This window comes from Salvelinus fontinalis, chromosome 6 (genome assembly GCF_029448725.1).
Source record: "Salvelinus fontinalis isolate EN_2023a chromosome 6, ASM2944872v1, whole genome shotgun sequence".
Lineage (NCBI taxonomy): Eukaryota > Metazoa > Chordata > Actinopteri > Salmoniformes > Salmonidae > Salvelinus > Salvelinus fontinalis.
The window spans coordinates 84,354,229-84,377,038 of NC_074670.1; the positions used below are offsets into that span (position 1 = coordinate 84,354,229).

Here is a 22,810-nt window from a genome sequence, read left to right on the forward strand (position 1 = left end):
GCTCTGCAGCTGTATAATATTGCAGGCCCACGTGGTACTACCTAGCCATGCAGGCCTCCGAACCAGCGGACTCCTCAGAGAGCACTGTGGTCCAGGAGACAGGAAACAGCTTGAGAGGAGCCCAACAGTCAAGGCAATGAGAGGAGGGAGGAACAAGGGGAAGAGGGGGGGGGGGGGGGGGGTAGGAAAGGGGGGGTTTCCTCATATGGTTTAGAAACTTTCAAAAGTATACAGCAGCCAAACCCAACTCTCTTTTGTAGTGTAACAGTAACAGCACAGCAATCAGTTACTGATACCTAGTCAGTTAGTGATACCTAGTCAGTTACTGATACCTAGTCAGTTACTGATACCTAGTCAGTTAGTGATACCTAGTCAGTTACTGATACCTAGTCAGTTACTGATACCTAGTCAGTTAGTGATACCTAGTCAGTTACTGATACCTAGTCAGTTACTGATACCTAGTCAGTTAGTGATACCTAGTCAGTTACTGATACCTAGTCAGTTAATGATACCTAGTCAGTTAGTGATACCTAGTCAGTTAGTGATACCTAGTCAGTTACTGATACCTAGTCAGTTAGTGATACCTAGTCAGTTAGTGATACCTAGTCAGTTACTGATACCTAGTCAGTTAGTGATACCTAGTCAGTTAGTGATACCTAGTCAGTTAGTGATACCTAGTCAGTTAATGATACCTAGTCAGTTAGTGATACCTAGTCAGTTACTGATACCTAGTCAGTTAATGATACCTAGTCAGTTAATGATACCTAGTCAGTTAATGATACCTAGTCAGTTAGTGATACCTAGTCAGTTACTGATACCTAGTCAGTTAATGATACCTAGTCAGTTAATGATACCTAGTCAGTTACTGATATAGTTACACCAGTTACATTAGTTACATTAGTTACACCAGGGGGTTAGGGTGAGGAGAGAGGGGGCTTTCCCCTTATTGGGGGGTTAGGGTGAGGACAGAGGGGGCTTTCCCCTTATTGGTGGGTTAGGGTGAGGAGAGGGGGGGCTTTCCCCTTATTAGGGTGTTAGGGTGAGGAGAGAGGGGTCTTTCCCCTTATTGGGGTGTTAGGGTGAGGAGAGAGGGGGCTTTCCCCTTATTGGGGGGTTAGGGTGAGGAGAGAGGGGGCTTTCCCCTTATTGGGGGGTTAGGGTGAGGAGAGAGGGGGCTTTCCCCTTATTGGGGTGTTAGGGTGAGGACAGAGGGGGCTTTCCCCTTATTGGGGTGTTAGGGTGAGGAAAGAGGGGGCTTTCCCCTTATTGGGGGGTTAGGGTGAGGAGAGAGGGGGCTTTCCCCTTATTGGGGGGTTAGGGTGAGGAGAGAGGGGGCTTTCCCCTTATTGGGTTGTTAGGGTGAGGAGAGAGGGGGCTTTCCCCTTATTGGGGGGTTAGGGTGAGGAGAGAGGGGGCTTTCCCCTTATTGGGGGGTTAGGGTGAGGAGAGAGGGGGCTTTCCCCTTATTGGGGGGTTAGGGTGAGGAGAGAGGGGGCTTTCCCCTTATTGGTGGGTTAGGGTGAGGAGAGAGGGGGCTTTCCCCTTATTGGGGTGTTAGGGTGAGGAGAGAGGGGGCTTTCCCCTTATTGGGGGGTTAGGGTGAGGAGAGAGGGGGCTTTCCCCTTATTGGGGGGTTAGGGTGAGGAGAGGGGGGGCTTTCCCCTTATTAGGGTGTTAGGGTGAGGAGAGAGGGGGCTTTCCCCTTATTGGGGGGTTAGGGTGAGGAGAGAGGGGGCTTTCCCCTTATTGGGGTGTTAGGGTGAGGAGAGAGGGGGCTTTCCCCTTATTGGGGGGTTAGGGTGAGGAGAGAGGGGGCTTTCCCCTTATTGGGGGGTTAGGGTGAGGAAAGAGGGGGTTTCTCCTTGGTGGGGGGGTCTATCGAGAGGTGAGGTATTGATAAGGCTCAGTGCCATTATCCTCGAGAGGTAAGGTATTGATAAGGCTCAGTGCCATTATCCTCGAGAGGTGAGGTATTGATAAGGCTCAGTGCCGTTATCCTCGAGAGGTGAGGAATTGATAAGGCTCAGCGCCGTTATCCTCGAGAGGTGAGGTATTGATTAGGCTCAGTGCCATTATCCTCGAGAGGTGAGGTATTGATTAGGCTCAGTGCCATTATCCTCGAGAGGTGAGGTATTGATAAGGCTCAGCGCCGTTATCCTCGAGAGGTGAGGTATTGATTAGGCTCAGTGCCATTATCCTCGAGAGGTGAGATATTGATAAGGCTCAGTGCCGTTATCCTCGAGAGGTGAGGTATTGAGACGTATTGAAAACAGGGTTTGGTAATCAGTACTAAAAAGTATTACTTGTTAAACAAAATCTCTTTCTCTGAGTGACTGTATTAGTATTAGTATAATTTTCCCATATAGTTCAGTATTTAAATGATTTATTTTATACAGTCATTTTTGTTGCTCTTTATCAATGGGGTCAATAATTTGGGAGCCCACTGTGTATAGTGAGTGGCCTAGGTGTGTCTCTGAACTCAGTGTCTTTAATAAAAGCATTTATTTGATGTTGTGTCGAGACAGAGACAGGATGGGAAATGGTTTTGACCTTCGCGAAACGCCACCAAAAGGAAATGGAACTCGATGAAAGCTGAATAATGAGTTTAGGTAAATGATCTAATAACTGTCCTCCAATTTCTCCATATCTGGGAAAAGTCTCGACGACTCTGTTATTTAATATTAAACTGATGTTGTATAATTGTGACAGGGATTATTACATGAAATGGTCCGGAGTTGACCTCGGAGTGAGTTGATCCATCCAAGCATTCAGTTTAGACAGTAGTTCTGTTGTGTGTTATGTAGCCCATGGATAGTCAATTCGACTCAGAGCAGCACAGTAACTAGCTGAGTCGAGTCCACTGTGCCTTAGATTCTGTATCTGCCTGGGAGAGGAGCACCGCGAAGCTTACTGTTTCTTTAAAGTCATGGAGAAGATAGAGAGAGAGGATACTGAAGAGAGGAGGGGGGAGGCACAGTGCGCCAGTTAGCGCTGCTGTTTAGAGAGAGAGAGAGAGTGAGAGAGAGCAGCCTGCCTGCCTGATCGTCACATTTCTTGCAGAGATAACATTACAGAGAATGTCCATGCTTCATTAAGGAGACACAGCGCCATTCAAATGGTTCAGAAATACCCAGACTAAAAGACAAATAAGCAGCTCTTTGACACACCATATTGGACAGACATAAATGGATGGACAGAGAGATATTGCATTCGGAATTCCCTTGTCAACCAGTGAGACGCATCAGTGGATATAATGGGCAACACAACACATAAAGCTTTAGGTAAGATCTAAGACCTTCTGATTGTAATCATCATAACAGCATAATAATGAACGTTCACACCGCTCTCCGTCTCTATTTAATCATTGAGAGCACTTAGCAATACAGCGCGCCTTTTTCACGGTGTTAATAAAGACGGTTCACGGAGAACTGAAGTGGGCAGCTCGAGCTGCAGCACCGCTGACGACCAACCGCGGACTTGCAGCTCTCCGGTGCGCGGGAAAGACGAGAGCGTGATTCTCGACGATGTCTTAGACTAAAACCTCGTTTTTCTAAGTCTCTAGCTTGTAATTTATTTATTTACATAAAAATGTTGTATGGTTATTTTTTATTTGACTTGATCTCCAATGCGTGGGAGAAAACAGAGAATCCCCGAGATGTGTCAGATGAATTCAATAGAAGTTAAATCTTGTGTTTCCGGTTATATTTAGTATTTATTTTTAGGCACTTTTTCCAATATGTTTTAATGTTGTAGTTTATTTATTAATATATATCTGTATGTAATGACATTGTAATAACAACTGTTATTCATCTGGTCTTATTGCTCTAAACATTTGAAGCTGTGTTAACTTCCCAGCTCATGTAGTCCATAGTAACGCTAGCTAGTTGCCTTGTAGTTTAGCCATATAAGATTAGTTTGCAAAGCTAGCTGTGGTTTTCTAGACATTATGACCGTTGTTTTCTTTTAGATCAGCCCAGTTTCACACACACACACACACACACACACACACACACACACACACACACACACACACACACACACACACACACACACACACACACACACACACACACACACACACACACACACACACACACACACACACACACACACACCTCCTCCTACTACTCTATCAGCACCCACACTCATATCAGCTGACAGTGGATCAGAACTCACCACGTCAACTGTTAGCCGGACAGATATGTAGGCATGTAAAAAACAGAAGTGGAACTGTCAATAACTAATCTCGTTTCCAGACACTTCTGTCCAAAAGAGTCTTGGTGGACCGACGTGTCAAACATGACCTTCGTTAGCAAATAGAAAGACCTCGTCGCCGCGGAGGCATTGTCTTAATCTACCAATCATCTCCAACAGCACCTTCCGTTAACCCTCCCCCTGTACGTGTCTTCCATACTTGTCGTGCATCCATTTGAAGCCACGCCTCGCAGTCGTGTGATTCGCTAATGTTAAATGATACTTAACAGACTGATGGTACCAGTCTATAGTCTGTACCCTCCTGATGATACCAGTCTATAGTCTCTACCCTCCTGATGATACCAGTCTATAGTCTCTACCCTCCTGATGATATCAGTCTATAGTCTCTACCCTCCTGATGTTACCAGTCTATAGTCTCTACCCTGCTGATGATACCAGTCTATAGTCTCTACTCTCCTGATATTACCATTCTATAGTCTCTACCCTGCTGAGGATACCAGTCTATAGTCTCTACCCTCCTGATGATACCAGTCTATAGTCTCTACTCTCCTGATGATACCAGTCTATAGTCTCTACCCTCCTGATGATACCAGTCTATAGTCTCTACCCTCCTGATGATACCAGTCTATAGTCTCTACTCTCCTGATGATACCAGTCTATAGTCTCTACTCTCCTGATGTTACCATTCTATAGTCTCTACCCTCCTGATGATACCAGTCTATAGTCTCTACTCTCCTGATGATACCAGTCTATAGTCTCTACTCTCCTGATGATACCGGTCTATAGTCTCTACTCTCCTGATGATACCAGTCTATAGTCTCTACTCTCCTGATGATACCAGTCTATAGTCTCTACCCTGCTGATGATACCAGTCTATAGTCTCTACCCTCCTGATGTTACCAGTCTATAGTCTCTACCCTCCTGATGATATCAGTCTATAGTCTCTACCCTCCTGATGTTACCAGTCTATAGTCTCTACCCTGCTGATGATACCAGTCTATAGTTTCTCCCTTCCCGCAACATCTACGGGGAGAGCTCAAAAATTCAAGTCCCTTGGGTGCTGCCATAGAGTTACATTAGACGTGCCCGTCCAAGAAGCCTCAAGGTCATTGGCCACAGATAAAGTTAATTAAATTCACGTTATATCTACAGTAGCTTTGATTGGACCGATCATGTCAACATCATACTTTTACAATCTCACCTAGCAGTCATCATCATGAATTAATTTGACGATCTACTGGCAAATCCTTTTCAATCCTTGTCATATGAAGAGAAATAATGAAGATAAATTGTAGATTATACAAATTCTTATTTACAATGATGACCTACCCCAGATAACGCTGGGCCAATTGTGTACCGGACTCCCAATCACAGCGAAATGTGAAACAGCCTGGATTCAAACCAGGGACTGTAGTGACTGAGATGTAGTGCCTTAGACAGCTACGCCACTCAGGAACTTTCTAGAGCTCAGACCTGAAGATCACTAACGTCATGATTCAACCTTGTTTTTCTTCGAGTTCCCAGTTGTCTTGAAAGCACCATAAAACCAGAAAATGCAAGACTTTGACGACAAAGCTTAACAACAAAATTTCTCCGCAAAGGAACACCACGCCACCATCCTGTTCAAGTGAGCACAGCACAACAAGGTGAATCCATAAATGTCTTGTAAGCTGCTGCATAAATGATATAATATGCCAGGGAGAGTAATACTAAGTGTATGTTGTTTAGTAAGCTGTTAGTAGCCCATGTGCCTCACCCTAATATTTTGGTCCCTTTCCCCCTTATAACAACCTACTGTTCTGACTTGGTGGTGCACATGTAGCCTATAGCCTGTTTTAGAGAAATGTAATCGTCGAATAATATAAGAGTTTTCATTGTGTGCTTATATGCCCCCTTTATTTATCCTACGTTTCTGACTTGGTGTACAGGGAGAATACTGTAAGAACGGCCCATGTTCTGAATTCTGTCGCTGTACATTTCAAAAGTGCTGAACAAATAGTTATATTGACTACGTCCGTCGTCGACTTGCTCATTAACGTCTTAACTTCTTATGGCTGCAGGGGCAGTATTGAGTAGCTTGGATGAAACGGTGCCCAGAGTAAAATGCCTGCTCCTCAGTCCCAAATGCTAATATATGCATATTATTATTAGTATTGGATAGAAAACACTCTGAAGTTTCTAAAACTGTTTGAATGATGTCTTTGAGTAAAACAGAACTCATATGGCAGGCAAAACCCAGAGAAAAAAATCCAACCAGGAAGTGGGCAATCTGAGGTTTGTAGGTTTTCAACTTATCGCCTATCGAATACACAGTGGGATATGGGTCAGTTTGCACTTCTTACGGCTTCCACTAGATGTCAACAGTCTGTAGAACCTTGTCTGATGCTTCTACTGTGAAGTGGGGCCGAAGGAGACGGGAATGAGTCAGGTCTATCATGAGCTGACCATGCTCTGACCATGCGCGTTCACATGAGAGGGAGCTCTGTTCCATCGCACTTCTGAAGACCATGGAATTCTCCGGTTGGAACATTATTGAAGATTTAAGTTAAAAACATCCCAAAGATTGATTCAATACATCGTTTGACATGTTTCTACTGACTGTTACGTAACTTTTTGACATTTCGTCTGCTTTTAGTAAACGCGCTTCCTGACTTTGGATTTGTTTACCAAACACGCTAACAAAAATAGTTATTTGGACCTAAATGATGGACATTACCGAACAAAACAAACATTTATTATGGAAGTGGGAGTCCTGGGAGTGCATTCCGACGAAGATCAGCAAAGGTAAGTGAAGATTTATAAAGCTATTTATGAGTTTTGTTGACTGCACAATTTGGCGGGTAACTGTATGGCTTCCTTTTGTGGCTGAACGCTGTTCTCAGATTATTGAATATTGTGCTTTTGCCGTAAAGCTTTTTTGAAATCTGACACAGCGGTTGCATTAAGAACAAGTGTATCTTTAATTCTATGTAAAACATGTATCTTTCATCAAAGTTTATGATGAGTATTTCTGTTATTTGATGTGGCTCTCTGCAATTTCTCCGGATATTTTGGAGGCATTTCTGAACATGACGCCAATGTAAACTGAGGTTTTTAGATATAAATATGAACTTTATCGAACAAAACATATATGTTTTGTGTAACATGAAGTCCTATGGGTGTCATCTGATGAAGATCATCAAAGGTTAGTGATTAACTTTATCTCTATTTCTGCTTTTTGTGACTCCTGTCTTTGACTGGAAAAATGGCTGTGTTTTTCTGTGATTTTGCGGTGACCTAACATAATCGTTTGTGCTGCTTTCGCTGTAAAGCCTTTTTTGAAATTGGACACTGTGGTGGGATTAACAAGAAGTGTATCTTTAAAATGGTGTGAAATACTTGTATGTTTGAGGAATTTTAATCATGAGATTTCTGTTGTTTGAATTTGGTGCCCTGCACTTTCACTGGCTGTTGTCATATCGATCCCGTTAACGGGTTTGCAGCCATATTAACCGAAATTACGGATTGCCTCTAATCCGCTAATCGTCCCCTTATGCCATATACAGGCTGTATATTGTATATGGGTTACAGGCTGTGTATGGGTTACAGGCTGTATACTGTATATGGGTTACAGGCTGTATATGGGTTACAGGCTGTATACTGTATATGGGTTACAGGCTGTATACTGTATATGGGTTGCAGGCTGTATACTGTATATGGGTTACAGGCTGTGTATGGGTTACAGGCTGTATACTGTATATGGGTTACAGGCTGTATATTGTATATGGGTTACAGGCTGTATACTGTATATGGGTTACAGGCTGTATACTGTATATGGGTTACAGGCTGTATATGGGTTACAGGCTGTATACTGTATATGGGTTACAGGCTGTATACTGTATATGGGTTACAGGCTGTATATGGGTTACAGGCTGTATACTGTATACGGGTTACAGGCTGTATATGGGTTACAGGCTGTATACTGTATATGGGTTACAGACTGTGTATTGTATACGGGTTACAGGCTGTATATGGGTTACAGGCTGTATACTGTATACGGGTTACAGACTGTATATGGGTTACAGGCTGTATACTGTATATGGGTTACAGGCTGTATATGGGTTACAGGCTGTATACTGTATATGGGTTACAGGCTGTATACTGTATACGGGTTACAGGCTGTATATGGGTTACAGGCTGTATACTGTATATGGGTTACAGGCTGTATATTGTATATGGGTTACAGGCTGTATACTGTATATGGGTTACAGGCTGTATATTGTATATGGGTTACAGGCTGTATACTGTATATGGGTTACAGGCTGTATATTGTATATGGGTTACAGGCTGTGTATGGGTTACAGGCTGTATATTGTATATGGGTTACAGGCTGTATACTGTATATGGGTTACAGGCTGTATATTGTATATGGGTTACAGGCTGTATATTGTATATGGGTTACAGGCTGTATACTGTATATGGGTTACAGGCTGTATATTGTATATGGGTTACAGGCTGTGTATGGGTTACAGGCTGTATATTGTATATGGGTTACAGGCTGTATACTGTATATGAGTTACAGGCTGTATACTGTATATGGGTTACAGGCTGTATACTGTATATGGGTTACAGGCTGTATACTGTATATGAGTTACAGGCTGTATACTGTATATGGGTTACAGGCTGTATACTGTATATGAGTTACAGGCTGTATACTGTATATGGGTTACAGGCTGTATATGGGTTACAGGCTGTATACTGTATATGAGTTACAGGCTGTATACTGTATATGGGTTACAGGCTGTATATGGGTTACAGGCTGTATATGGGTTACAGGCTGTATACTGTATATGGGTTACATGCTGTGTATGGGTTACAGACTGTATATGGGTTACAGGCTTGTATACTGTGTATGGGTTACATGCTGTGTACTGTATATGAGTTACAGGCTGTATACTGTATATGAGTTACAGGCTGTATATGGGTTACAGGCTGTATACTGTATATGGGTTACAGGCTGTATACTGTATATGGGTTACAGGCTGTATACTGTATATGGGTTACAGGCTGTATACTGTATACGGGTTACAGGCTGTATATGGGTTACAGGCTGTATACTGTGTATGGGTTACAGGCTGTATACTGTATATGGGTTACAGGCTGTATACTGTATATGGGTTACAGGCTGTATACTGTATACGGGTTACAGGCTGTATATGGGTTACAGGCTGTATACTGTGTATGGGTTACATGCTCTGTACTGTATATGGGTTACAGGCTGTGTATGGGTTACAGGCTGTATATTGTATATGGGTTACAGGCTGTATACTGTATATGAGTTACAGGCTGTATACTGTATATGAGTTACAGGATGTATACTGTATATGGGTTACAGGCTGTATATGGGTTACAGGCTGTATACTGTATATGGGTTACAGGATGTATATGGGTTACAGGCTGTGTACTGTATATGGGTTACAGGCTGTATATGGGTTACAGGCTGTATATTGTATATGGGTTACAGGCTGTATATGGGTTACAGGCTGTATATGGGTTACAGGCTGTATACTGTATATGGGTTACAGGCTGTATATTGTATATGGGTTACAGGCTGTATATGGGTTACAGGCTGTATATGGGTTACAGGCTGTATACTGTATATGGGTTACAGGCTTGTATATGAGTTACAGGCTGTATACTGTATATGGGTTACAGGCTGTATATGGGTTACAGGCTGTATACTGTATATGGGTTACAGGCTGTATACTGTATATGGGTTACAGGCTGTATATGGGTTACAGGCTGTATACTGTATATGGGTTACAGGCTGTATACTGTATATGGGTTACAGGCTTGTATACTGTATATGGGTTACAGGCTGTATATGGGTTACAGGCTGTATACTGTATATGGGTTACAGGCTGTATATGGGTTACAGGCTGTATACTGTATATGGGTTACAGGCTGTATACTGTATATGGGTTACAGGCTGTATATGGGTTACAGGCTGTATACTGTACGTGGGTTACAGGCTGTATACTGTATATGGGTTACAGGCTGTATATGGGTTACAGGCTGTATACTGTATATGGGTTACAGGCTGTATATGGGTTACAGGCTGTATACTGTATATGGGTTACAGGCTGTATATGGGTTACAGGCTGTATACTGTATATGAGTTACAGGCTGTATACTGTATATGAGTTACAGGCTGTATACTGTATATGAGTTACAGGCTGTATACTGTAAATGGGTTACAGGCTGTATACTGTATATGGGTTACAGGCTGTATACTGTATATGGGTTACAGGCTGTATATGGGTTACAGGCTGTATATGGGTTACAGGCTGTGTACTGTATATTTTATTTTATTTTATTTTATTTAACCTTTATTTAACCAGGTAGGCAAATTGAGAACACGTTCTCATTTACAATTGCGACCTGGCCAAGATAAAGCAAAGCAGTTCGACACATACAACAACACATAGTTACACATGGAGTAAAAACAAACATATAGTCAATAATACAGTGAAAAAAAATAAGTCTATATACAATGTGAGCAAGTGAGGTGAGATAAGGGAGGTGAAGGCAAACAGATATATGTATAAATAAATAAAATATAAAAAGGCCATGGAGGCGAAGTGAGTACAACACAGCAAGTAAAATAAAAACTAAAAAACACTGGAATGGTTGGTTTGCATTGGAAGAAAGTGCAAAGTAGAGACAGAAATAATGGGGTGCAAAGGAGCAAAATAAATTAATTAATAAATACAGTAGGGGGAGAGGTAGTTGTTTGGGCTAAATTGTAGATGGGTTATGTACAGGTGCAGTAATCTATGAGCTGCTCTGACAGCTGGTGCTTAAAGCTAGTGAGGGAGATAGGTGTTTCCAGTTTCAGAGATTTTTGTAGTTCGTTCCAGTCATTGGCAGCAGAGAACTGGAAGGAGAGGCGTCCAAAGGAAGAATTGGTTTTGGGGGTGACTAGAGAGATATACCTGCTGGAGCGCGTGCTACAGGTAGGTGCTGCTATGGTGACCAGCGAGCTGAGATAAGGGGGGACTTTACCTAGCAGGGTCTTGTAGATGACCTGGAACTAGTGGGTTTGGCGACGAGTATGAAGCGAGGGCCAGCCAACGAGAGTGTACAGGTCGCAGTGGTGGGTAGTATATGGGGCTTTGGTGACAAAACGGATGGCACTGTGAAAGACTGCATCCAATTTATTGAGTAGGGTTTTGGAGGCTATTTTGTAAATGACATCACCGAAGTCGAGGATTGGTAGGATGGTCAGTTTTACAAGGGTATGTTTGGCAGCATGAGTAAAGGATGCTTTGTTGCGGAATAGGAAGCCAATTCTAGATTTGACTTTGGATTGGAGATGTTTGATGTGGGTCTGGAAGGAGAGTTTACAGTCTAACCAGACACCTAGGTATTTGTAGTTGTCCACATATTCTAAGTCAGAGCCGTCCAAAGTAGTGATGTTGGACAGGCGGGCAGGAGCAGGCAGCGATCGGTTGAAGAGCATGCATTTGGTTTTACTTGTATTTAAGAGCAGTTGGAGGCCACGGAAGGAGAGTTGTATGGCATTGAAGCTCGCCTGGAGGGTTGTTAACACAGTGTCAAAAGAAGGGCCAGAAGTATACAGAATAGTGTCGTCTGCGTAGAGGTGGATCAGAGAATCACCAGCAGCAAGAGCGACATCATTGATGTAAACAGAGAAGAGGGTCGGTCCAAGAATTGAACCCTGTGGCACACCCATAGAGACTGCCAGAGGCCCGGACAACAGACCCTCCGATTTGACACACTGAACTCTATCAGAGAAGTAGTTGGTGAACCAGGCGAGGCAATCATTAGAGAAACCAAGGCTGTCGAGTCTGCCAATGAGGATGTGGTGATTGACAGAGTCAAAAGCCTTGGCCAGGTCAATGAATACGGCTGCACAGTATTGTTTCCTATCGATGGCGGTTACGATATCGTTTATGACCTTGAGCTTGGCTGAGGTGCACCCATGACCAGCTCTGAAACCAGATTGCATAGCGGAGAAGGTGTGGTGTGATTCGAAATGGTCGGTAATCTGTTTGTTGACTTGGCTTTCGAAGACCTTAGAAAGGCAGGGTAGGATAGATATAGGTCTGTAGCAGTTAGGGTCAAGGGTGTCCCCCCCTTTGAAGAGGGGGATAACCGCAGCTGCTTTCCAATCTTTGGGGATCTCAGACGACACGAAAGAGAGGTTGAAGAGGCTAGTAATAGGGGTGGCAACAATTTCAGCAGATAGTTTTAGAAAGAAAGGGTCCAGATTATCTAGCCCGGCTGATTTGTAAGGGTCCAGATTTTGCAGCTCATTAAGAACATCAGCTGACTGTATTTGGGAGAAAGAGAAATGGGGAAGGCTTGGGCGAGTAGCAGAGGGGAGGGCAGTGCTGTTGTCCGGGGTAGGGGTAGCCAGGTGGAAAGCATGGCCAGCCGTAGAAAAATGCTTATTGAAATTCTCAATTATAGTGGATTTGTCGGTGGTGACAGTGTTTCCTATCTTCAATGCGGTTGGAAGCTGGGAGGAGGTGTTCTTATTCTCCATGGACTTTACGGTGTCCCAGAACTTTTTTGAATTTGTGTAGCAGGAAGCAAATTTCTGCTTGAAAAAGCTAGCCTTGGCTGTTCTAACTGCCTGTGTATATTGGTTTCTGGCTTCCCTGAAAAGTTGCATATCACGGGGGCTGTTCGATGCTAATGCAGAACGCCATAGGATGTTTTTCTGATGGTTAAGGGCAGTCAGGTCAGGAGAGAACCAAGGGCTATATCTGTTCCTGGTTCTAAATTTCTTGAATGGGGCACGCTTATTCAAGATGGTGAGGAAGGTATTTTTAAAAAATGACCAGGCATCCTCTACTGACGGGATGAGATCAATATCCTTCCAGGATATCCCGGCCAGGTCGATTAGGAAGGCCTGCTCGCTGAAGTGTTTCAGGGAGCGTTTGACAGTGATGAGTGGAGGTCGTTTGACCGCTGACCCATTACGGATGCAGGCAATGAGGCAGTGATCGCTGAGATCTTGGTTGAAAACAGCAGAGGTGTATTTGGAGGGCAAGTTTGTTAGGATGATATCTATGAGGGTACCCGTGTTTACGGAATTGGGGTGGTACCTGGTAGGTTCATTGATAATTTGTGTGAGATTGAGGGCATCAAGCTTAGATTGTAGGGTGGCTGGGGTGTTGAGCATGTTCAAATTTAGGTCGCCTAGCAGCACGAGCTCTGAAGATAGATGGGGGGCAATCAGTTCACATATAGTGTCCAGAGCACAGCTGGGGGCAGAGGGTGGTCTATAGCAGGCGGCAACGGTGAGAGACTTGTTTTTAGAGAGGTGGATTTTTAAAAGTAGAAGTTCAAATTGTTTGGGAACAGACCTGGATAGTATAACAGAACTCTGCAGGCAGTCTTTGCAGTAGATTGCAACACCGCCCCCTTTGGCCGTTCTATCTTGTCTGAAAATATTGTAATTGGGGATAAAAATGTCTGAATTTTTGGTGGTCTTTCTAAGCCAGGGTTCAGACACGGCTAAAACATCCGGGTTGGTAGAGTGTGCTAAAGCAGTGAACAAAACAAACTTAGGGAGGAGGCTTCTAATGTTAACATGCATGAAGCCAAGGCTATTACGGTTACAGAAGTCATCAAAAGAGAGCGCCTGGGGAATAGGAGTGGAGCCAGGTACTGCAGGGCCTGGATTCACCTCTACATCACCAGAGGAACAGAGGAGAAGTAGGATAATGGTACGGCTAAAAGCTATGAGAATTGGTCGCCTAGAGCTACTAGAGCAGAGAGTAAAAGGAAGTTTCTGGGGGCGATAAAATAGTTTAAAGGAATAATGTACAGACAAAGGTATGGTAGGATGTGAATACAGTGGAGGTAAACCTAGGTATTGAGTGATGATGAGAGAGATCTTGTCTCTAGAAACATCATTGAAACCAGGTGATGTCATCGCATATGTGGGTGGTGGAACTGATAGGTTGGATATGGTATAGAGAGCAGGGCTAGAATCTCTACAGTGAAATAAGCCAATAAACACTAACCAGAACAGCAATGGACAAGGCATATTTACATTAAGGAGAGGCATGCTTAATCGAGTGATCAGTAAGGGTCCAGTGAGTAGAGGTTGGTTGGGGTCGTGGCGATCCAGACAGCTGGCCGGGTATATGGCTATCGGTAGCAGCATAGGATGGAGGTCTGTTTGTAGATACCTCGTGCGTTTCCGTCGGTAGGTTCCGTGTAGTGGGGTTTTGTTCAGATAGCAGCCGATAGGACAGCTAACGATTAGCGGGCCTCAGGTGAGCGTTCAGGTAACGTCGGGACGGATTTGCCGGTTGGATAAATCCCTCGGGCAGATATGGGTTACAGGCTGTATACTGTATATGGGTTACATGCTGTGTATGGGTTACAGACTGTATATGGGTTACAGGCTTGTATACTGTATATGGGTTACATGCTGTGTATGGGTTACAGACTGTATATGGGTTACAGGCTTGTATACTGTGTATGGGTTACATGCTGTGTACTGTATATGAGTTACAGGCTGTATACTGTATATGGGTTACAGGCTGTATACTGTATACGGGTTACAGGCTGTATACTGTATATGGGTTACATGCTGTGTACTGTATATGGGTTACAGGCTGTATATGGGTTACAGGCTGTATACTGTATATGGGTTACAGGCTGTATACTGTATATGGGTTACAGGCTGTATATGGGTTACAGGCTGTATACTGTATATGGGTTACGGGCTGTATACTGTATATGGGTTACAGGCTGTATATGGGTTACAGGCTGTATACTGTATACGGGTTACAGGCTGTATACTGTATATGGGTTACAGGCTGTATACTGTATATGAGTTACAGGCTGTATATGGGTTACAGGCTGTATACTGTATATGGGTTACAGACTGTATATGGGTTACAGGCTGTATACTGTATATGGGTTACAGGCTGTATATGGGTTACAGGCTGTATACTGTATATGGGTTACAGGCTGTATATGGGTTACAGGCTGTATACTGTATATGGGTTACGGGCTGTATACTGTATATGGGTTACAGGCTGTATATGGGTTACAGGCTGTATACTGTATACGGGTTACAGGCTGTATACTGTATATGGGTTACAGGCTGTATACTGTATATGAGTTACAGGCTGTATATGGGTTACAGGCTGTATACTGTATATGGGTTACAGACTGTATATGGGTTACAGGCTGTATACTGTATATGGGTTACAGGCTGTATATGGGTTACAGGCTGTATACTGTATATGGGTTACAGGCTGTATATGGGTTACAGGCTGTATACTGTATATGGGTTACAGGCTGTGTATGGGTTACAGACTGTATATGGGTTACAGACTGTATACTGTATACGGGTTACAGGCTGTATATGGGTTACAGGCTGTATACTGTATATGGGTTACAGGCTGTATATGGGTTACAGGCTGTATACTGTATATGGGTTACAGACTGTATATGGGTTACAGGCTGTATACTGTATATGGGTTACAGGCTGTATACTGTATATGGGTTACAGGCTGTATACTGTATATGGGTTACAGGCTGTATACTGTATATGGGTTACAGGCTGTATACTGTATATGGGTTACAGGCTGTATATGGGTTACAGGCTGTATACTGTATATGGGTTACAGGCTGTATACTGTATATGGGTTACAGGCTGTATATGGGTTACAGGCTGTATACTGTATATGGGTTACATGCTGTATATGGGTTACATGCTGTATACTGTATATGGGTTACATGCTGTATATGGGTTACATGCTGTATATGGGTTACAGGCTGTATATGGGTTACAGGCTGTATATGGGTTACAGGCTGTATATGGGTTACAGGCTGTATACTGTATATGGGTTACAGGCTGTATACTGTATATGGGTTACAGGCTGTATACTGTATATGGGTTACAGGCTGTATATTGTATATGGGTTACAGGCTGTATATGGGTTACAGGCTGTATATGGGTTACAGGCTGTATACTGTATATGCGTTACAGGCTGTATACTGTATATGGGTTACAGGCTGTATATTCTATATGGGTTACAGGCTGTATATGGGTTACAGGCTGTATACTGTATATGGGTTACAGGCTGTATATGGGTTACAGGCTGTATACTGTATATGGGTTACAGGCTGTATATTGTATATGGGTTACAGGCTGTATATGGGTTACAGGCTGTATATGGGTTACAGGCTGTATACTGTATATGCGTTACAGGCTGTATACTGTATATGGGTTACAGGCTGTATATTGTATATGGGTTACAGGCTGTATATGGGTTACAGGCTGTATATTCTATATGGGTTACAGGCTGTATATGGGTTACAGGCTGTATACTGTATATGGGTTACAGGCTGTATACTGTATATGGGTTTTATTTTATTTTATTTTACCGTTATTTTACCAGGTAAGTTGACTGAGAACACGTTCTCATTTGCAGCAACGACCTGGGGAATAGTTACAGGGGAGAGGAAGGGGATGAATGAGCCAATTGTAAACTGGGGATTATTAGGTGACCATGATGGTTTGAGGGCCAGATTGGGAATTTAGCCAGGACACCGGGGTTAACACCCCTACTCTTACGATAAGTGCCATGGGATCTTTAATGACCTCAGAGAGTCAGGACACCCGTTTAACGTCCCATCCGAAAGACGGCACCCTATACAGGACAGTGTCCCCAATCATTGCCCTGGGGCATTGGGATATTGTTTAGACCAGAGGAAAGAGTGCCTCCTACTGGCCCTCCAACACCACTTCCAGCAGCATCTGGTCTCCCATCCAGGGACTGACCAGGACCAACCCTGCTTTGCTTCAGAAGCAAGCCAGCAGTGGTATGCAGGGTGGTATGCTGCTGGCTTACAGGCTGTATATGGGTTACAGGCTGTATATGGGTTACAGGCTGTATACTGTATATGGGTTACAGGCTGTATATGGGTTATAGGCTGTATATGGGTTACAGGCTGTATACTGTATATGGGTTACAGGCTGTATACTGTATATGGGTTACAGGCTGTATATGGGTTACAGGCTGTATACTGTATATGGGTTACAGGCTGTATACTGTATATGGGTTACAGGCTGTATACTGTATATGGGTTACAGGCTGTATATGGGTTACAGGCTGTATACTGTATATGGGTTACAGGCTGTATATGGGTTACAGGCTGTATACTGTATATGGGTTACGGGCTGTATATTGTATATGGGTTACAGGCTGTATATGGGTTATAGGCTGTATGTGGGTTACAGGCTGTATACTGTATATGGGTTACAGGCTGTATATGGGTTACAGGCTGTATATGGGTTACAGGCTGTATACTGTATATGGGTTACAGGCTGTATATGGGTTACAGGCTGTATATGGGTTACGGGCTGTATACTGTATATGGGTTACGGGCTGTATACTGTATATGGGTTACAGGCTGTATATGGGTTACAGGCTGTATATGGGTTACAGGCTGTATACTGTATATGGGTTACAGGCTGTATACTGTATATGGGTTACAGGCTGTATATGGGTTACAGGCTGTATATGGGTTACAGGCTGTATACTGTATACGGGTTACAGGCTGTATACTGTATATGAGTTACAGGATGTATACTGTATATGGGTTACAGGCTGTGTATGGGTTACAGGCTGTATACTGTATACGGGTTACAGGCTGTATACTGTATATGGGTTACATGCTGTATACTGTATATGGGTTACAGGCTGTATACTGTATATGAGTTACAGGATGTATACTGTATATGGGTTACAGGCTGTGTATGGGTTACAGGCTGTATACTGTATATGGGTTACAGGCTGTATATGGGTTACAGGCTGTATATTGTATATGGGTTACAGGCTGTATATTGTATATGGGTTACAGGCTGTATATGGGTTACAGGCTGTATATGGGTTACAGGCTGTATATGGGTTACAGGCTGTATTCTGTATATGGGTTACAGGCTGTATACTGTATTTCCTCATCAACTAGGTATTTTAACCTGTCGTTGTGTCAATGGGCTGGAAGACTCAAGGTTCTTCCGGTAACCATTAACCAATTAACCAATCCCTTTCCTCTCTTCTTATTCTGTTATTGCCTCCTGCCAGAAGATGTGACTCTACAGCCCGACCCTGTGGTGAGCAGGCAGTACTTCACCCTGCAGAGTGGCAGCGGTGGGGGAGGGGGTGTCGGGGGTTCGGGGGTGGAGAGGCGGACGTCAGCCCCCCCAGTGATCCTCAGTCTGGAGTCGCCCAGGTTCCACCCTCAGGCCAAGGGGAAGAACATCAGGCTGGACGGGCAGCTGAGACGAGCGACCAGGAAGAACAGCTTCTGCAACGGAATCACCTTCAGCCAACGACCTGTTAGACTCTATCAGAAGGTAAGACATCTGTCTGTCTGTAACGGGGGATGGAAATATACCCTAACATACCCTAACATACCCTAACATACCCTAACATACCCTAACACTAACCCTAACATACCCTAACACTAACCCTAACATACCCTAACATACCCTAACATACCCTAACACTAACCCTAACATACCCTAACACTAACCCTAACACTAACCCTAACATACCCTAACACTAACCCTAACACTAACCCTAACACTCACCCTAACACTAACCCTAACATACCCTAACATACCCTAACCCTAACCCTAACATACCCTAACATACCCTAACACTAACCCTAACATACCCTAACATACCCTAACACTAACCCTAACACTCACCCTAACATACCCTAACACTAACCCTAACACTCACCCTAACATACCCTAACATACCCTAACATACCCTAACCCTAACCCTAACATACCCTAACATACCCTAACACTAACCCTAACACTCACCCTAACATACCCTAACATACCCTAACACTAACCCTAACACTAACCCTAACACTAACCCTAACACTAACCCTAACATACCCTAACATACCCTAACACTCACCCTAACATACCCTAACATACCCTAACATACCCTAACACTAACCCTAACATACCCTAACATACCCTAACACTAACCCTAACACTAACCCTAACATACCCTAACACTAACCCTAACATACCCTAACATACCCTAACACTCACCCTAACACTAACCCTAACACTAACCCTAACATACCCTAACACTAACCCTAACACTCACCCTAACATACCCTAACACTAACCCTAACACTAACCCTAACATACCCTAACACTAACCCTAACATACCCTAACATACCCTAACACTAACCCTAACACTCACCCTAACACTAACCCTAACACTAACCCTAACATACCCTAACACTAACCCTAACATACCCTAACACTCACCCTAACATACCCTAACACTAACCCTAACACTAACCCTAACACTAACCCTAACACTAACCCTAACATACCCTAACACTAACCCTAACACTCACCCTAACACTCACCCTAACACTCACCCTAACACTAACCCTAACACTAACCCTAACATACCCTAACACTAACCCTAACACTCACCCTAACACTCACCCTAACACTCACCCTAACACTAACCCTAACACTCACCCTAACACTAACCCTAACACTCACCCTAACACTCACCCTAACACTCACCCTAACACTAACCCTAACACTCACCCTAACACTCACCCTAACACTCACCCTAACACTAACCCTAACACTAACCCTAACATACCCTAACATACCCTAACACTCACCCTAACACTAACCCTAACATACCCTAACACTAACCCTAACATACCCTAACACTAACCCTAACATACCCTAACACTAACCCTAACACTAACCCTAACATACCCTAACATACCCTAACCCTAACCCTAACATACCCTAACACTAACCCTAACACTCACCCTAACATACCCTAACACTAACCCTAACACTAACCCTAACATACCCTAACACTAACCCTAACATACCCTAACATACCCTAACACTAACCCTAACACTAACCCTAACATACCCTAACACTAACCCTAACACTAACCCTAACATACCCTAACATACCCTAACACTCACCCTAACATACCCTAACACTCACCCTAACATACCCTAACCCTAACATACCCTAACATACCCTAACACTAACCCTAACACTAACCCTAACACTAACCCTAACATACCCTAACACTAACCCTAACATACCCTAACATACCCTAACACTCACCCTAACACTAACCCTAACATACCCTAACATACCCTAACATACCCTAACATACCCTAACACTCACCCTAACACTAACCCTAACACTCACCCTAACATACCCTAACACTAACCCTAACATACCCTAACACTAACCCTAACATACCCTAACACTCACCCTAACATACCCTAACACTCACCCTAACATACCCTAACACTAACCCTAACACTCACCCTAACACTAACCCTAACATACCCTAACACTCACCCTAACCCTAACCCTAACACTAACCCTAACACTAACCCTAACACTCACCCTAACACTCACCCTAACATACCCTAACCCTAACCCTAACACTAACCCTAACATACCCTAACACTAACCCTAACATACCCTAACATACCCTAACACTAACCCTAACACTAACCCTAACATACCCTAACCCTAACACTCACCCTAACACTAACATACCCTAACACTAACCCTAACACTAACCCTAACACTAACCCTAACACTAACATACCCTAACACTAACCCTAACACTAACATACCCTAACACTAACCCTAACACTCACCCTAACATACCCTAACATACCCTAACCCTAACACTAACCCTAACATACCCTAACACTCACCCTAACACTAACCCTAACATACCCTAACATACCCTAACATACCCTAACCCTAACACTAACCCTAACACTAACCCTAACATACCCTAACACTAACCCTAACACTAACATACCCTAACACTCACCCTAACACTAACCCTAACACTAACCCTAACATACCCTAACATACCCTAACCCTAACACTAACCCTAACACTAACCCTAACATACCCTAACACTAACCCTAACATACCCTAACATACCCTAACCCTAACACTAACCCTAACCCTAACCCTAACCCTAACATACCCTAACACTAACCCTAACATACCCTAACACTCACCCTAACACTCACCCTAACACTAACCCTAACATACCCTAACATACCCTAACACTAACCCTAACATACCCTAACACTAACCCTAACATACCCTAACACTAACCCTAACACTAACCCTAACATACCCTAACACTCACCCTAACACTAACCCTAACATACCCTAACATACCCTAACACTAACCCTGTTATACCCTAACATACCCTAACATACCCTAACATACCCTAACACTCACCCTAACATACCCTAACACTAACCCTAACATACCCTAACACTCACCCTAACACTAACCCTAACATACCCTAACACTAACCCTAACACTAACCCTAACACTAACCCTAACATACCCTAACACTAACCCTAACATACCCTAACACTCACCCTAACACTCACCCTAACACTAACCCTAACACTAACCCTAACATACCCTAACACTCACCCTAACACTAACCCTAACACTCACCCTAACATACCCTAACACTAACCCTAACACTCACCCTAACATACCCTAACATACCCTAACATACCCTAACACTCACCCTAACACTAACCCTAACACTAACCCTAACATACCCTAACACTCACCCTAACACTAACCCTAACACTAACCCTAACACTAACCCTAACATACCCTAACACTCACCCTAACACTAACCCTAACACTCACCCTAACACTAACCCTAACATACCCTAACATACCCTAACACTAACCCTAACACTAACCCTAACACTCACCCTAACACTAACCCTAACATACCCTAACACTAACCCTAACACTAACCCTAACATACCCTAACACTAACCCTAACATACCCTAACACTAACCCTAACACTAACCCTAACACTAACCCTAACACTAACCCTAACATACCCTAACACTAACCCTAACACTAACCCTAACACTAACCCTAACATACCCTAACACTCACCCTAACATACCCTAACACTAACCCTAACATACCCTAACACTCACCCTAACACTAACCCTAACACTAACCCTAACACTAACCCTAACACTCACCCTAACATACCCTAACACTAACCCTAACATACCCTAACACTCACCCTAACACTCACCCTAACACTAACCCTAACACTCACCCTAACATACCCTAACACTAACCCTAACATACCCTAACACTCACCCTAACACTCACCCTAACATACCCTAACACTAACCCTAACATACCCTAACACTCACCCTAACACTCACCCTAACACTAACCCTAACATACCCTAACATACCCTAACACTAACCCTAACACTAACCCTAACATACCCTAACACTCACCCTAACACTCACCCTAACACTAACCCTAACATACCCTAACACTAACCCTAACACTCACCCTAACACTAACATACCCTAACACTAACCCTAACACTAACCCTAACACTAACCCTAACATACCCTAACATACCCTAACACTAACCCTAACACTAACCCTAACATACCCTAACACTAACCCTAACATACCCTAACAT

The 22,810-nt window shown here is 43.5% G+C and overlaps 1 protein-coding gene across 2 annotated transcripts in view; it reads left to right on the forward strand.

Moving 5' to 3' along the window:
* The first annotated feature begins 2,908 nt into the window (after positions 1-2,908).
* neurl1b (neuralized E3 ubiquitin protein ligase 1B) overlaps positions 2,909-22,810 on the forward strand; it is a 43,418-nt gene continuing 23,516 nt past the window's right edge. The window contains exons 1-2 of one of the 2 annotated variants that reach the window (XM_055927872.1): positions 2,909-3,281; positions 18,342-18,613. In XM_055927872.1, the coding sequence (XP_055783847.1) occupies positions 3,254-3,281; positions 18,342-18,613 (300 nt within the window). In that variant the 5' untranslated portion in view covers positions 2,909-3,253. The remainder of the gene's footprint in view (positions 3,282-18,341; positions 18,614-22,810) is intronic. The other variant, XM_055927873.1, reaches the window with a different exon arrangement.